The sequence below is a fragment of the Curcuma longa genome, chromosome 14 (genome assembly GCF_044706935.1).
Source record: "Curcuma longa cultivar G26 ecotype Majalengka, Jawa Barat chromosome 14, ITB_CL_G26_1.1, whole genome shotgun sequence".
In the NCBI taxonomy this organism is placed as follows: domain Eukaryota; kingdom Viridiplantae; phylum Streptophyta; class Magnoliopsida; order Zingiberales; family Zingiberaceae; genus Curcuma; species Curcuma longa.
The window spans coordinates 3,889,895-3,907,669 of NC_133874.1; the positions used below are offsets into that span (position 1 = coordinate 3,889,895).

The 17,775-nt window shown below is 35.9% G+C and overlaps 3 protein-coding genes across 3 annotated transcripts; 1 reads left to right on the forward strand and 2 right to left on the reverse strand.

Moving 5' to 3' along the window:
* Nucleotides 1-382: 382 nt before the first annotated feature.
* On the reverse strand, nt 383-2,237 carry LOC141845070 (small ribosomal subunit protein uS7-like). The gene is made up of 4 exons (XM_074733105.1): nt 2,124-2,237; nt 1,251-1,522; nt 718-921; nt 383-638 (listed from the first exon to the last, which is right to left on the reverse strand). Exons 1-4 carry the CDS (start codon nt 2,181-2,183, stop codon nt 584-586), a joined length of 591 nt encoding a protein of 196 aa, XP_074589206.1. The 5' UTR covers nt 2,184-2,237; the 3' UTR covers nt 383-583.
* Nucleotides 2,238-6,184: 3,947 nt separating this feature from the next.
* LOC141845549 (uncharacterized) lies at nt 6,185-12,493 on the reverse strand. Its single transcript, XM_074733607.1, has 5 exons — nt 12,259-12,493; nt 10,613-10,836; nt 8,365-8,445; nt 6,923-7,276; nt 6,185-6,494 (listed from the first exon to the last, which is right to left on the reverse strand). The coding sequence occupies exons 1-5, from the start codon at nt 12,395-12,397 to the stop codon at nt 6,393-6,395; spliced, it is 900 nt and encodes a 299-aa protein (XP_074589708.1). The 5' UTR covers nt 12,398-12,493; the 3' UTR covers nt 6,185-6,392.
* A 3,124-nt stretch (nt 12,494-15,617) lies between these two features.
* Nucleotides 15,618-17,124, forward strand: LOC141845582 (biotin carboxyl carrier protein of acetyl-CoA carboxylase 1, chloroplastic-like; the record flags this gene model as incomplete). The annotated part of the gene is given in 5 exon segments (XM_074733644.1): nt 15,618-15,825; nt 16,222-16,275; nt 16,390-16,553; nt 16,645-16,969; nt 17,053-17,124. Coding segments are annotated over 5 exon segments (774 nt in total), but the record flags the coding sequence as incomplete, so codon positions are not given.
* Nucleotides 17,125-17,775: the final 651 nt, after the last annotated feature.

A 17,775-nucleotide genomic window follows, 5' to 3' on the forward strand; every position in this document is an offset into this window, starting at 1 on the left:
AAGAGTTATGGGATGCTTCGTGGTTCTTCAGCTCCATCCAAAACTTTCATTGTTGAAGCTGCGTATAGTGCAATCACCAGAGAAATGTCTCTTCTCCAATTTATTTATTGATAATAATAAATGTAACTTGCAGTTGTTTTTCAGTTTTGCAACTAGGGGTTATCTATCTGAATTGAAGATGCACTTCCCATAGTAGGACCATCTCTCCAGCAGAGCTAGGCACCATTGGGTTGGGACATTAGATGCACTAGTGATCAACACATTAGAGTACTTTTTACCATCTCTATAAAAAGGACTTGTAATAAAAATATATTCAGGCCAATAATTAACTTTTACAGGCTAACCCAACAAACAACCACAACGGCAAGGAAAAACTCCAACCTTTGGTAACAATGTGCAAGACTGAATAGCTCTTTGAATCAGAAATTTAGTCTAGCATCAAGAATTCAGTTTAGCTAAAAGCACATGTGAGTTTAAATACTCATTTAGCTTAAAAGATACCTGAGATTACAAGAAAATTTTCATAACCGATGAAAAGCCTACAGTGCAACGGGAAGGCGTGTAGATTTGAAAGCCAACATGCTCAACGATTCGCTTTGGCAACACGCTCAATTTCATCCTTCTTCTTGATCGCATAGCTGTTAAATGCACACATAACATGAGGTTAATATGGAAGAAGGAAATCCCAAGTATCAGAAAAGTTCCTGAAGAACTAACCTGTTGGAGGAACCCTTAGCTGCATTAATTAACTCATCAGCCAAGCACTCAGCAATTGTCTTGATGTTTCTGAAAGCACTTTCCCGCGCACCAGTAGTGAGGAGGTAAATTGCCTGGTTAACCCGCCTCAGTGGGGAGATATCAACTGCCTGACGCCGGACGACACCAGCAGACCCAATTCGAGTAGCATCTTCTCTTGGACCACTGGCATGCAGATAAGAGAAAAGAAACATCTCTATGTTCAACATGTTACAAGCATCTGAGTGTCTTACCTTAACCCTCCCAATAACAACATAACATTTATGCTAATAAAAATAATATACAGGTTTCAAGCAGGCTCAAGTGAGATTAACATGCAATCCTGAAATCAAAGCAAACTATGCATAACTAGTACACTATGTTTCCATCTTATTTATTAGCTAGTTGCCTTGGGTTAGTCTTAAAAGTTTTTTCTGAAACAAGGTTGAGAAATGAAATGTAGTATGCCTCATTATCCGACCTTGCAATGAGATTCAAGTTTAAAATTCAATTACCTGTTAATGATCGCATCAACGATAATTTGGATTGGATTTGCATCAGTAAGCAAATGAATAATTTCCATAGCATGTTTAATTATGCAGACAGCCATAAGCTTCTTTCCATTGTTCCGGCCATGCATCATCAAAGAATTGGTAAGTCTTTCGATAATTGGGCACTGAGACTTGCGGAACCTCTTAGCAGAATATCTTCCAGCAGTATGAGGAAGGTATGTAGCATGTTTTGGAGGAGTCACAGCAATGTAATCAGCAAGCGAGATGTCACTGACCTGTTGTTAGCAGAAGAGCATCCCAATTTTCTGACATCTTGAAAGATGTGTTGCATACTATAATTCAACTAAAAAGTATGCAAATAAATTTAAACAAACAAAATTTATCCAGTATTTGCTCTTTATGGAGATATTGCAATTCAGATACAATAGGATGGTCAATCAAAGTACACTGTATGCTCGATCATGGAGCCATGTTTGGCCGGCCACTAGAATCTTATCTCTGTTTGTACAATCTGTTGCTGGTAAAACAAAGCGTAGGAAAAGCTGGGTATTCAGCGCGTGTACATGCTATTGCCAGTAAATCAATAAGTACTCCACGAAAATCTGTGACCTGATAGATAATAAAGGCCGTATTTTTCATTTGTGCGTACTGAAAAATCCTAGTTCTCTCAAAACATGTACTAGGTATCTAAAATTCCAAGTATTACAAACGCATCATGCAAAGATTATACTTAAAAATGGTAGATAAGACCTAAAAATACCGAAAATCAACCTTAAAGCAGATAATGCGCGCTAAATAACATCATTAGATTCACACGGGCAAGGCAGGTGCTAAGAGCAACAGGCGGCGGAAACACCACCGAGTGAGAGTTCTAACCTCGACATCCTCGAACGACCAGCGATTAAAGAGCTTAACCTCCTGTTGCTGGATCGCCATCGGCGCGAGGAAGGATTGCAGAGATGCGTGGGAAAGTACACCGACGGCGGAAAGAAAAACCCTAATGAAGCGGATGCAGAAGCTTCGGGATCCGATATTTATAGCGACCGCTCGATAAGAGTGACGAAATGGACGGTACAAGATGTAGCACATTTGGAAAATCGAGGGGATGTCATCATTTGTTAAAACATCAAATAGACGTCCAATTTTCAAGAAGTGTCTCATTTAAAATGAAGTGTCCAAAATATCCTTAATATAAGACTAATTTAAATTTTTTATATTTATGAATCGGATTTGATATTCAAGATTTGAGCTTTAAAGTTTCAATTTAAAAATTTCTTCTCTTCTTTTTAATTTAAGTTTAATTTTTCATTGTAATGTAGGATTTTTTTTCCTTTTTTCATTCGCAAGTTTTTTATGATCTTATTTGCATGATAAATTTTTTTCATATTTTCTTATTTCAAAGATAGATTTTCTTATTATAAACTCCGATAAATTTAGTTTTTTATATTTTGTTTTATTGTTAGTATGTTCTTAAATGGTTAAACAAAAAAGATTCCATGACACTTATTACATGTCAAACGACCATTATTTGATCATGATTGACCTTGTAAAAACTAGCAGAAAGCTATTACAACATATAGTAATAGTTGCTAACTTATATAACAGTGTCATCATCTTATGTTGATTTTTTTATTGTAAAATGATAACCAAGTTAAACAACATTTAAATGAGTAAAATAAATGAAGAGGATTACATAACACCTACTACATTTCAAATGAATATTATTTGATCACGATCGATTGTGTAGAAACTAGCAGGTAGTTGTTACAAGTATAGCAGCTAGTTGTTAACTTCTACAACAGTGTCTTATGTTTATTTGTTTATTGGAGAGTAATAACATGGTTAAAATAATATTTCAATGAGTAAAATAAACAAAGGGGACTCCATAACACCCATTACATTTTAAATGAAAAATATTTGATCATGATCGACTGTGTAAAAGTTAACAGATAACTGATACAATGTGTAGTGCTAGATGCCAATTTCTACAACAATATTATTATCTTATATTGATTTTGCTTATTAGAAAGTGATAGCTTAGTTAAAATAAATTCGATGAACAAAATAAATGAAAGAGACTCCATAACACCTGCTACATTTCAGATGAACATTATTCAATCATGATGAACATTATTCAATCATGATCGATTGTTTAAAAATTAGCAAGAGCTGCTACAATATGTAGCAATTAGTTGCTAGCTTCTATAGCAATGTTATTATCTTATGTTGATTTTGCTTATTGGAGATTGATAACTTAGTTAAAATAATATTTCAATGAACAAAACAAATAAAGAGGACTCGGTAACATCCACTACATTTCAAATAAATATTATATGATCACGATTGACTATACAAAAACTAGCAGATAGCTACTACAATGAATAGTAATTGGTTTTTAGCTTCTACGATAGTCTCATTATCTTATGTTGATTTTGTTTATTGGAGAGTGATAATCTAGTTAAAAAATATTTCAATGAGCAAAACAAACGAAGAAAACTCCATAACACCCACTATATTTCAAATGAACATTATCTGATCACGATCGACTGATATAAGCTAGCAAATAACTGCTATAATGTGTAGCAATTGGTTGATAATAATTTCATTATCTTATATTGATTTTGCTTATGAGAGAGTAATAACATAGTTAAAATAACATTTCAATGAGTAAAATAAACAAATAGGACTCTAGGACACCGATTACATTTTAAATAAACATTATCTAATCACAATCAACTGTATAAAAATTAACAGATTGCTATTATAGCATGTACCAATTGATTGTTAGCTTTTATAAAGTATAGTAACTGATTGTAATTCAACCCTAAATATTAAATCCGATTCAAAAACACTGAATTTTTAAACCAACCCTACTTTAAAGGGTATTTTGGACCGTTCACTTTAAATAGGGTGCTCATGTGATATTTTTTTTGAAAAAATGGCATTCATATGACGTTTTAGTCATGGATGTCCTTTTAATTTGTACCCCTATTTTATTAGTGTATAATATGGTGTGTAAAAATATTTTAAAAAATAAATGGGCTTAAATGGTAGTTTCTGTAAATATTATAGAAAATCTAAAACTCGACCTACATTTAAAATAATTTTTAAAAAATAAGTTAATATTTGACATGTAATGTAAAGATGTGCTTGTTTATGATACTTAGAAACTCACTCTTATCTTCTCTCTTTCTCTTCGTTTTCTATACCACTCATTCATCTCTCTCTCTCTCTCTCTCTCTCCACACAAAAAATCATCAAATAAAAACAAAGTGTTTGTCAAACATTAAAACATTATGATTAGATACACTCATAAAATCAAGGAGGAATTAATTTTTCAACATATATATCATAAATACATACCTTCTATTCATTTCAAACTAAACTAAAATTGTAATATTTTATATCTAAAATTGTCATAAATATGTACCTAAAGAATGTTGGATTGCAAGGGTATAAATATAGTCTCACATCTAAAGTATATGGAAAAGATCATGGGGATTAAAAGGATGGAAAGTATCTCCATTGGAATGAGACCTTTTTGGAAAAAACTCAAGAACAAAACCATGAGGGTTTAGGTCCAAAATGGACAATATCATACTATTGTGTAGATATTTTGATTCCATCGGTACTAACAAAAAACATCACTATGTTTACAACAATTCTTGTTAATTGTTTTCACAGAATTTGTTTGCTGCACTGAAGGAAAAGCAGGAAGGGAAGAAGCTGGAGTATGTAAAGGAGAAAGAGTGAGAGGAACGAAAGGGCTGTTGATGAAGACCTCTATAAGATACCCCCAAAGATCCTTCATCAAATGCCAAAGAAAGCCATAATTCTAGCATCTTCAGCTGTACTTTTCTCTGTTTATTTTGTTTTAATTGTTGTTCTTTTTTGTTTGTTTTCTTTTCTTTGCAGAAAAACAGAGGTGGCATTTTTGCTCGGTTCTTCTCTGCCTCAATTGTATTGCATAACTGGGATTAAAGCTTAAGGAACAGCTTCTTGATCAAAAAATAAACTGTAACAAGTGAAGAGAGTGCTAATAGCAGGAGAGCAGTCATCCCAATATGGTGCCTTAGAACAAAGTTGGAGCTTGGCTTTCTTAATTTATCTCTGAATCTTGGAAAATATTCTAAATATTTGAGCAAATGAGCCAAGGAGCAGCAGGCCTACCTACATTTTGCGACTTTCAACACTTGTGATGAAGTAAATTGGAGAAGCAAAGCTCAAAGTTGCAGTCTTTTGATGGTACTTGTGTAGATCAATAGCCTTTGTTTCCCTTTCTTTGTCTTTATCTTTTTGTTGTTCTGAAATTTCTTTTGATCAGTTTTTTTAACTGATCTATACCACTTTGAACTTTAAGAAGCCTTGTTTAAGCTAATGCATCATTTTTTTGGATGCCCTTGGATAGTTGTTTCTATCCTATCCTTTTGTCATGAGTGTATCTTGCAGTAAGTGTTCTTATAGCTATAGTGTAAAAATAAGACATTGGCAATGACATATTGCAACAAAAGCTTTGCTACCACTAGCAATGGGAGGAAGGTCTTGTTGTAGCTCACTCTCACCTCACATTGGTGAGGGATGATGTTTTTTGAAGCTGTTTAATCCAAAGCTCATTTATGATAAAAATTAAATGGGTTTTGATGTAAGTGACCAGTTATCTAGTACAAGCAGAAATAGGAGAGAAACAGAGGGAGAATGTGGGACAAAGAAATTCAGATACTTATAGTCGAACTAATGAAATCAATACAGCCCGCAAGATAATCATTGTCTCGTCCGGAGTCAATTTTCTAGAGTAATTTTAACATGTTATTGAACTTTTTAACAATTGAGTTTAATCAATTTTTGGAACTTCTTTTTTCAAGATAGATTTCTTAACCAGAACTAAAATAGAACTATGGTGGATATGAACTGATCTTCTTGTGCAAAGTTATGCAATCTTGTCTCAAGAAAACACTAACAAAATTTTCAATTCTGGTCCTACACTGATTTGCCTTAGCCAAATACTTCCATTGTTGAGTTGTAAAAACATTCCTATGGCCAGACCTGAAGTATATACGTATGTAGCACAGAAGAAGGTTCCATGTTTAGGATTACATACCCATTTGTACATTTTGAATTTACAAAATTTTGGTGAAGTGTCGAATTTCAAAGGGTTGTTCTCAGGAACTGTACAACGAAGTATACCACGGCTAAGAAAAGAGCAATCTGATAAACATCTCTCTGCAAGTCACCCTCCCTCTGAAAGAACTGAAGAAAGAAGGCACAAGTGTCTCAGTGATATGAATATCTAAAGCTAATTTTCTGATCACCATAGAGATATACAACAACAATAACTCAAATTAAAAGAACACAACTCTTTATGTTTCCTTTCTATTCTCGTGATATGAGAGATTAGATAAATGGTATCTCGTGTCAACCTTCTTCCAATACTTCACATGTGTGCATGGGATAAAAACATGTTCATCTTCGTGGAAACAAAAACATCTTTATACTTTCAAAACTCTAAACTGGTATGTTTCAGTTTTGCAAGGAAACAAATAAAGAAATAAGAGAGTGACTTAAACATGTTCGACTGTTAAAATCAGATATCTTAGGCTTACGATAGTAATGTCGTAATACTTAAAATAGATATCTTCTACAGGGAAAAAAGGTGTATGCAGTAGATTTAGTGTTACCTTTGTTGGATCAACAGAGGGATCTGGGTAGATCTCCAAGTTATCCTTTTGAGTTGACAGACGTGTGGTTGTAGTCTTAACAGCATCAACTGTATCTTTGACAGATTCAATTGCAGAGAAAAGACTCCGAGAAACCCAAAAATATGCCTGAGCGAGAGGTGATGATTGAGACAGATCCCATGATTCTTCATGTTCGATAACTTGACCGCTTATTTGGTTTAAGATGAAAAGAGAATGCACTTGAATTTTCAGGTCTCCTCCTAAGCTTGCAATGGCAGGGTTCTTAGGTTTCCCTTTGAGAGTCCATTTTATGCTTAGAACACTTGTTGATAGCATTACCATTTCCTGCACTGCCTGACAAATGAGCCAAAATTAGATGCTCTATAGTTGCAATTTTCCAACAATCATAATGTTCATAAATGTGCTTTGAAATTGATTGTATGCAATATTGAACGGGTGATATTGACAAATGTACGACAAGGTGTACAGTTTCATTGATGCAACATTAGAGCAGCAAGTAGAAGGTTATGAGAGAGGCAATTCATACACCCAGATTTAGGAGTTCTATATAATCATGAATAAATTGAATTTAAAATTAAAAAAACTAAATTAGTTATTCTAACTCGCTCAAACAATAGATCTATTACTAGTAGGGACTGATAATTGGATCTGTGTCGCAAGTTACAAAAAAGATAATACATATTGTGTGGAAAACATTATTTATTTGATAAATACATCAAGTCATTTCACATTTTCATAATCGCATCGTATCATGTCAGTTTCAGATATTGTCTTTGGAATTTATGTTTCAAGTCATGTTGTGTTTCTGTTGTGATATCATATTCAATATTGATATTGCTTTGATTATTAGGCAACTCATTTTCAACTTACATTCATGGTGTACATAAAGATATGAAATCAAATCAAGCAATTTCAAGTAGCAGAAAAACCAGGACAAATCTCAATTCTTTGGGTTGATCAAATTAAGGATAGTTGTACAAATTGGAAAATAATGATATTGGTAGTAGAAATGTGTAGCTACAATAACTGCTTGTATCAGTCATGGGTCTTCTAGATGATACAATTTTTCAGCCTATTCAGGTCAGTGCAAGAAGTCGAATTATGATATACTACCATAAAGGTGTCAATATTATTGGACAGAATAAGAATAACACAAACATTTGATATCTCAGCATGGAACAGAGATACGAGATCCTACTGAGCTAGCATCATTTCATTTTTGACTCATTAATCCCCTCTTTCTCCAATTGTTTCATCAAATGTATTATGTTACCCTCACAAGAAATGCATAACCTCATCATCAAAAATTGTCAGGGGTACTTCTTTTTGAATATTAATTAGCTTCTCCACTGTATTTTAGAAATAGCAAATAAACTAGCATAAAACCGTAAATAAAAGGAAATAGCATTGCAAGCTCTTACTACTGATGGATTTTCCAGTGCATCAATTGGCCAGAGAGGTCTGTTGTATTTTTCACGCCCAACAAAGCTCCTAATTGGATCCTGCAGTCAATATGAAGCATACACCATGATTCCTACGCATGAAAATGAAATAGCTTTTTGGTGAAAAGGAACAAGCAACCAGGATATCTCACAATCTTACAGCAATTGTTGTTTCACTAATCAGATTAGGTCGTAGGCAACTGGTCTTTCTCTTATTTTTCTTTTGTAGAATAAAAATCAGGAAATCTTGTATCAGACTTCTGATCAACTCAGTTAGGGTAATCCTACAAAACTACTTATACTTTCTGAAGTGTCCAGAGTAATGAGATTCTGTACCTAAAGAAAATTGAATAACTAGAAGCTGATAGCCAAAAATGGATGTTTTTAGCAGTCTTGGAAAAGTACACATAATGTATCACAACACTTTGGCATTAAAATAAAACAAAGTTCAAGCAAAAATGCTCTAACACAAACATAAACCTTGACAATTCACCCACAAGAACAACCACTTACCTCAGTAGTATATGATATCTATGAACTCCAAAAGCAGACCCATTTTATAGGATGTGAAAAATCATGAGCTTAAAGCATTTTTCAGTCCACATGAGCTTAAAATATTGTTCAGTATTATATATCTCAAAAGGATTCTTTTTGCAACAAAAATCTCCATTATCATACTTGATTGTATTTTCTAAGTAATCTAAGTTGTCAAGGTGTTTCAAATTACCTCATGTGATGGAACCCAAATTACAAGGATCCTCATGTGTTTTATTAGAATCGTATATGGAGATTGGTCTCACAATTTACCAGTGTTCAAGAGTAGCACATAACTATATAAAATTATCTTGACTGTGTCAGAATCTTATGATATTCTCTACATTGGATGTATGCTGAGCAGCAGTTTTAAGAATTATCAACATTGTTTTTCTTGCTTGGATTAGGACGTGCATAAACATGATTGGAATTATTTCATGCAACTTGGTCATTGTTTGATATACCAAACATATCAATTAAGAAGTCAAATGAGTTTAAGGTAATATTGTTGTGCTTGCTGAATGTTGAAATCCCTAATTGTTGATTTTCATGGTAATTGATATTACTACTCATTGTTACTTATTGATACACTGTGATAACGACCTCATTCCATGTTAGTAGGTCATGCCTACGTGGTCCCACTTTTGGTCGGCGTATCACACATATTCCAAGATCTTGGGCTAAGGGGCGACCTCCTAAGCTAGGTCAATATTCAACACTTATGAAGGTCGGCAAGTGAATGCCATCAACTATTAAGAAGCTCATTTCTCCAATCTCTCCACTCAACTCAATTCCCCAAGTTCACAGAGTTGTTTCTCGAGCTCTCCACCCCGAGCTCTCAGCTTCGAGCTCAGCTCCCCGAGCTCTATACTCCAAGCTCGGTAGGCTGCATCCATGGCCCATCTCCAAGTATTCCCTAGATAGAGTTGCTACCCATGTTGTTATCGGCGATGAGCAAACATGGCCTATGGCCCTATAACAGTCCCTCCACAATCATCATTTCTGATTAGTAACAATTGAATGTTGACATTAACAAAGGCCATCATAATTAAATCTCCATTAAGCTAGGATTAATTGATGGTCCTTGACTTTCTAGAGATCACAGGCACGATCATTGTAGGTACCTCACAATGCCAAGTATGTATTTCATTTAAAGGCTAATGAATCTCTAGCTTTCTTACTAGCTACTTTCTGCTAGTGACTTAAGCAATGGAGGGGCTTCGCCAAAAACAACTTCCGGCACCCCCCTTTGATGTTTGCACCCTCTAACGTTTACTCTCGTGTGTGCAAGTCAGACATCTCTATGCAAGTCAGACTACATCTCCACCTCTACAACCACCACATAGACAGACTCCACACTATAGCCTCCACCTCAGCATCCCTCTCATTGGCCGATTTCAACAACATCGCTTCTAATGCACCAATCACCAATTATGTGGTATTCTTTTAAATCAATGACAAACACAATGTTTACATGTGGGAGGGCAATTTAAATTTTGATCTGATGCCTATAAATAAAACTAACCAAATTTTTTTTGTCAAAGTTAGGAACTTAGAGAACACATGTCATAGTCAATACCACTAACAGCCTCCCCTCTATATGTCTGTCACATGTTTTGAAACAACTAAAGATTAAAAAACAATATCCATGAGAATGTGAGGAAAAAACAACTGAAACCCTCAAAGCAATTACCTTATATTTGACAGAGACTGAATAAGAACTCAATGCACGATTTCCTTCTCGCAGCTCTAGTATATCCCTAACAAGCTGTCTTGCTGTTGATTCCACCTGAGGGCTACTGATGCACTCAAATTCATTGCATAGTTCACCAAAGTCCATGCCATCAACTAACCTGTCTGACTCAGATATTTGATTTGCAACCAAAGATATCTGACTTTCTTTAGATCCATCTACAGCTGTATTATCATGGATAAATCTGTTTAGACTACTTAGTGCTTAGAATAGAGCTGAAACAGAAAGAAAGAAATAAAACACTAAGTAGAATCAAGCACAAATCAAAAGTACTTGGGCTATTTTTTTTTCCAAAAACAAAGGGGAAAAAAAGGAAAATGTATATGGGAACACACGCCAGCAAATGCATGGAAAGTTCCATTGATGTAAAAGAAAGTGCAAGAGCAGGAACTAACTCATGAATGTTTGCAACTATTCAATATGCATTCTAATACACAATAATTTCTAGATTCAATAATATAATTTGGTCAGTGCAGACGGTGCACCCCTCCTACGAATGGAGTCAATTGCTACGCCAGCTTTAAATTTCAATCTTTACTTTGCAAGAGTCCGCGCAGTTAATATTCTGCCTAATATGTTCCTGTTGAGATCCGCTCCTATATGCGCCAACTCTTCTTAACGCCACACTTGGATGAAGGTAGGCGAAGAGGAGATCGTGAAGCTGCTTGAACCTGCGATCACAACGACCGTGAGAAGGAAGGTCAGGAGTTGCCCTGGCGCGACCACTCCGATGCTTAAGTCAGTTCGTCAAGAGGAAAAAATGGCGAGCAAAGGTTAGAGGAAAAGCAGAAAAGGTGAGAATGCGTACCTCTTTCCTCTACGGATCCAACCTTATATATGAGTTTGGGGAGTCATGTCCCTTCGTAGATATGGTGAAGGTCCCATCATTGTTATGGACTTGTAAGAGGACATGGGATAGTCAGAGTGTGTGTCCCATCGTTGACTTGTATTTGAGGGGTCATATCACGTACATCTGTCAGGGCATTACCATGATTTGTTACAGGGATGTCAGGGGGACCTTCAAGAATGTACGGTGGAAGGAGTGGTCTTTAAGGAGCAGGGTAAGGAAAATCAAAAGACATCGACTCGGCTTGGGAAGGAGGATCCGTGTCAGGGATTCGGATTGGCCTGAAGGGCCGACTCGGTCCACTCGGAGGATTCGGATCCATGCTGTGAAGAGCTTCCACGAGATTCCCGACCCAACTGGCCCGACTCGGACCACACGACTCGACTAGAGGATCAGTATGCCGGGGGATTCGGCTCGATTCGGCCTCTATGAATCACACTGAGTCGAGATCGATAAGCCATTCTCGGACTTGACTAACCTCGATCCGACTGGACTAACCATAACATAATACTTTTCGGTTAAAAACAGAATAAGCTCCTCCAACCACAATGGAAGCGTACCAACGAGAGAAAATAAAAGGATTTCAATAAACCACACATAAAAATTGTTATTTTCGCCCAAAAGGAAGACTAAGAGAACTCCGAGAGCCAACTACTTAAACTAATCTGCGAATCGAACTAAAATCACACACGCCCGCGCGCACAAGCATGAAGACTAGGAAAACGACTAGAATGGGTACCTCGACCGACGAGTCGACGGCGACGGCAGGAGAAGGAGCCGGAAAGCGTGGTCGGGTGGAAGGAACAGCAACGGCGGGCGCAGACGAGGCCGCAGGGAACAGGAGGGGAGAGGGCGGAGGAGAACACAGCGGAAGGCATCGGCAGCGGGTCTGAGAAGGGTGTAGATTAGCCCATCGTGGCGGTGAGGCGGAGGTCGCTCTTGAGCTTGATGGTGAGTGGTCTCTCGCTCGCGCTCCCGCTCGCACCGCAGGAGCCCCAAGCGAACAAACGGCGAGCGTTTGAACGCGCGGGATAAGGTGGGCCCGCCTCGTCCCTCGCCACACCGTCTCCGTCCGAGTCAAAGCCGAGCCTGACCTGGGTGTCAACGACTCACTCTAACTTGAACCCGGTAGATCAGGTTGACATTTCTGATATAATAGTAAAATTATATAATCTGTGATTCACTTTATTATACATCTTTTATTTATATATTTGGTCTCTGGTATAATGGTGCAGTAGGGCATCCGAGTTGTGACCTAGAGACTCGCGGTTCGATCTCCAACTACAGCGTATTTGTAAGAATTTTCTTTCAAATGGGGAACACAATCAAAGGATGTTGGGCATCTGGATTGGCCGTCGTATGCGCTTCCCGATTTATCCTGGTGGTCGGTGAGAAACTTTCGTGGAACCGAACCGATCATCCTCAGGGATTGAGTCCATGAGACTGATTGGGATTTATCATTTTTTTTATTTATATATTTGAATTTACTTTCTTTCATATTCATTGAACCGACTTAAAAAAGTCGCTACGGTGGCAGATCCATTTACCATCTTTAATTAGATATCTTATTTATAGATACATGCTCTTGAACCTTGATGAGCTATTAGACATCGCTTCAACTACAAGTGAAATTTATCATCCCAATAATCTCACACGGTCAGTTTCATGATTATCTATAAAGAAGTAAATCAAAAAGTTACAATTAGTCACGATTAAAGGCGGAGCCAAGTTTATCATTATCCGAGCTATAGCCCAGGGGGTCCGACGGCGACGAGTAGAAAAAAAATTTAGATTTAAGGATGGGGAAAAAATTTAAGAGATAGTCCAGCGTATACTGTCGATGTAGTCCAAGAGTTCAAATCAGCCAGATTAAATCATCCGGACTGGTTCCGTTATTGGTCACGATGGAGAAGGGTATTACCTCGACTTTGTCGAGATTTGACTCTGGTCTACTTCAACAATTTATTTCATTGTAATCAATTTAACTGTGCTACATCGCAATACTATTGCGAGAGAGATTGGAGCGAGGCTATTGAATTGATACGAGAAGGATTGAACATTTAGTTCGATCCAATTTCGATGTTGATAAGAGTTTTATTGATAAATATAGTTCATAAACATTGTTCACGAATATTGTTTATGAATATTGTTCATAAAAGTTATTCACAAATATTAACAAATTGAACATATATGTATCCAACCTTATTCGTTTAATTTAATAAGTTATTCAAGCTTAAAGTTTGCAATGGGTCGGATTTGAGTCGAAGTAAATATCCTCTATTCTCATCCTTATTTATTATATTCATCTATATCTTCAGGTATTCAATTTTCATCATCATTCTCATACTCATTAGAGGATCGGATACTCATCATCATCCTCATACCCATCGAAGGATCGGATATCTTCTATATTAATAATTTTCTTCATTTCATCCAACTATCATCATTTAATAAAAGCATATTAGAATTAACATCACATCTAAAATATATATATATATAATTCAACAATAATAAAATAAATATCTATAAATTATGAGTGGAGAAGCCGAGAAGGAGGAGAAGGAAGGACTTATTTTTTTTCAATCATCGATTAAATGAAAGAAAAAAAGTTATTATATATATAGAATATTCTGGACGCTTAGAAATATTCTGGAAGTCTAAAACAGTAACAGTGTCATTTTATTTTATTTGGCTTACGGTTATTTCCCTTCAAGGTTTAGGAGTTGAGTTATACTATTAAATACATAAAAAAAATTCAAAATAAAAAAATTTAGTTGCTCTTGGGTGTGCCGAGTTGTTATCCCGCATTCTGGTACACTCCGTGAGCAATTAAATTTTTTTATTTGATTTTTTTTCTTAATACTATAATATAACCCCTCAACTTTAAAAGAAAAATTTTAAATGACTTAATCGTGAACCAAAATAAATAAATATAAAATAATAAAAAATGATACTATTATTGTTTGGGGCATCCAGAATTTTCTATCATACACCACGCGTGTAGATTAAGCGGGCAGGGTACCAAATTCCTATATATATATATATATATATATAGTTTAATCGGATATTCAGATTGGATATAAATAATTTTATTAGACCCGCCTTTGTATTGTATCTGAAAATCCTCGTACAGGATTATTTAATCAGATCTAAAAAATTCTTCCATATCCTTTCCATTCGAGTTGAATATCGGATCTTCCATCGGGTTTGAAAGAAATTATCGTTCTTATTTCAACTTATTCATTTAATTGATCTTATGTGTATTTAAACATAAATAAACTCTTATCAAATTCAACATTAAATTTATTTATGAACCTTTGATTCATTTATCGGGTTAAGAATTATTTGAGTCCAAGATCCATATACTAGAGTATCAAAATAAATAAATGCAAACTAATTTATATGTAAAGTAAAAAAAATGCAAAATCCATCAGTCGAATACTTAAAAAGGTTCCGAAATTCGTCATCCAGTGGATAAAAAATTCACCCTCTTTGTCAATGGCTTAACGCATTATTTGGAAGTGATGGACATGTAAAAAGGGAGAAGGAGAACTTTAACAGATGGAGTGAGTTAAGGAGGAAAAAGAGATGATAAATTTTACTTTTGTATGTTCATCAATTGCTAGAATTTTTTACACGTTGATTTAGGATGTAAGAAAGGGAAAGAAAATTTAAAATATTTTATTTTAATTTTATTTCTATTTTAAAATATTAATTTTTAAATTAAATTATTATTTAGATATTTTATCTTTGTGTTATTGCTACTCACACATCGTGTCATTATCGTCTAATGTCTAGTTGCTTATATTCTATGATATTGACATCTCCTTAGTACATCGAACTGATAAGACTCAAAAGGATGGATTATTTATTTTAAGAATTTTTATATTTCAATTTTTATACGTAATATTGATAAAATTTTATTATTTATCTCCGTCCTGTAAATATAAATTTTAAAAAGTTGAAATATTTTTACAATTTTATAAATTTATTTTTTTTAAAAATAAAATAATGCAAATAAATCTTCTCTACTTCCAACATAAATATTTTCTTTCCCTCCGGTAATGACCCTTTTCTCACCCCAATCCAAAACCGAGCGTCACTGAACTCCCAATCTGTCGCCGTTGTTGAACCGCCTCCCGCGACGATGGTAGCCTCCGCCTCCTCGATTCACGCTGCTCCAACAATCCCGCCGCAGGTCTCCGCCGCCGCCTTCGCTGCTTCTTCCTCCTCTCGCAGACAGCTTGCTTCCGCCTCCTTTCCACTTCCATCGAGGCCAACGAAACCTATTCTCTTCCCCGACAAGGTCCGCTAAATCTACCCTCGGTTTCATTTTTCTCCCCTATCGCTTCGCATGGATCTGTTCTCAATAACCTATTTATTGTAGCCTCTTCCGATTTGATTTCTGTGATTGTGAAACTTAAAATGAAAATGCCGACATTTGGTTAGGAGTTGGGAACTTTTATCATTCTTTTCGATTTTCTATTGGCCATTTGAAGCCCACGTTCCTAATGCGTTGTGGGTTTCTGTTCTTTGATTGATTTGTGAATCTGAACGATGTCAAATTTAATTGGATAGTTTCGTCTTGTCTTTGGAGCCAAACTGGAGCTTACTAAACATTTCCTTGTGCAAAAATGTTTTCCTTTCTTGTTTTCTATATGGGCAGTACACGCGTGATGTTACTACGGCTTCCGCATTGTAGGGATTGGCGTTCCGCCGCGACCACCCTATCACTGCGAAGGTCAAATTGAATGAGGTAAGATGCATCTTGTGTTGTTCAGGTTCGTAGTTTTGGTTTTGTTTGTTTGCTTTTATTGTTTTGGTCCATTCGTTTCTCATTCTTGGGGTACCGCTTTACATCACGGCTTAGGTTGTTAGTGGATCCGCCAACGATGCAGCATTTTCTGAGAGCAAGGCAGAAATATCAGCAGCCAAAGGGAAGGATGTGAAAGATGAACAATTTTCACCACCTTCAGCTCCAATGTCGGAGAAGGCCACAGCTGAGTTTATCTCTCAAATCATATACCTAGTGAAGTAAGACGAAGACTTCTACCTCTCTAGCTGTTTGTTTATTCGTCTTTATAGTATATAAAAACTGACTTTGCTTTACATCTTTGTGATGCAGACTTGTTGACTCAAGGGACATTGCTGAACTGCAGCTGAGGCAACATAATTGTGAGGTTATCATTCGGAAAAAGGAGGCTTTGCCTCAGTCTCAACCAGCACAAGTTGTTATGATGCAACCCCCTGTGCCTGTTTCATCAGCAATTCCACAAGCATCTCCCGTCACTGCTCTGCCTTCACCTTCTCCTGCATCACCGGCACCTCCTGTCCCTGCATCTACCCCTAAATCTTTAAAGAAGTCAAAGACGTCGCATCCTCCACTTAAGAGTCCTATGTCAGGGACATTTTACAGAAGCCCTGGTCCAGGACTGGCTTCTTTTGTTAAGGTGATTGCTAGTTTCATTCTTCCTTAGATGAAATCTAAGGAGATCACATACTGCATTTTACTTATTTTTCTCCTCTTTTGTAGATTGGTGATAAAATCAACAAGGGACAAGTACTCTGCATTATTGAAGCTATGAAGCTGATGAATGAAATTGAAGTAAGCTTCCCTCCTTAGGATAACATGATTTCATATTTTTGTGTGATTATCTTGATCATAAGATCTTCTTGGTAACTTTGCAAAAGTAGAGTGTATCCGGATTATTGTTCAATTCTATACAAGCTCAATAAGCCTGTTGGGCGCTTAAATCGGAAGTTGGAACTCCTATTTTGGCCTTTTGTTTAAAGTCCAATTATTTAACATTAATCTCAAAAAAGAATGCTGATAAATTCAGCTACTAAATGTCTAATTTCAGGTCATCGGCTAAAAAAGAAAATCAATGTCTGTTGAACTACAACAGTTGCAGTTCTATTTGATATCGCAATTACTTTTTCTCATGCAACTATTCCTTAGCTTATAACTTTTGATTGTTGTTATTAGTTGTTTTTTCCTATCTTCAAGAAAGATGTCACATGTGTATGATTTTTTTTTTTTTTAATCTTATTCATTAGAGGCATGACAATTGGATCTTGACATGTGACTCAAATTACTCCATTATCTCAAAGAATAGCATGCTAACCTAGTATGCTAGGTTTGGGGGTGCACCTTGAACAGAGTTTTAAAATTTGGAATTCATAATAATGTTTTAGAATCTTATTAAAACTCTAGGCAATATGTCTTTTGCTATAAGGGCTAAAGCATAATTTGCAC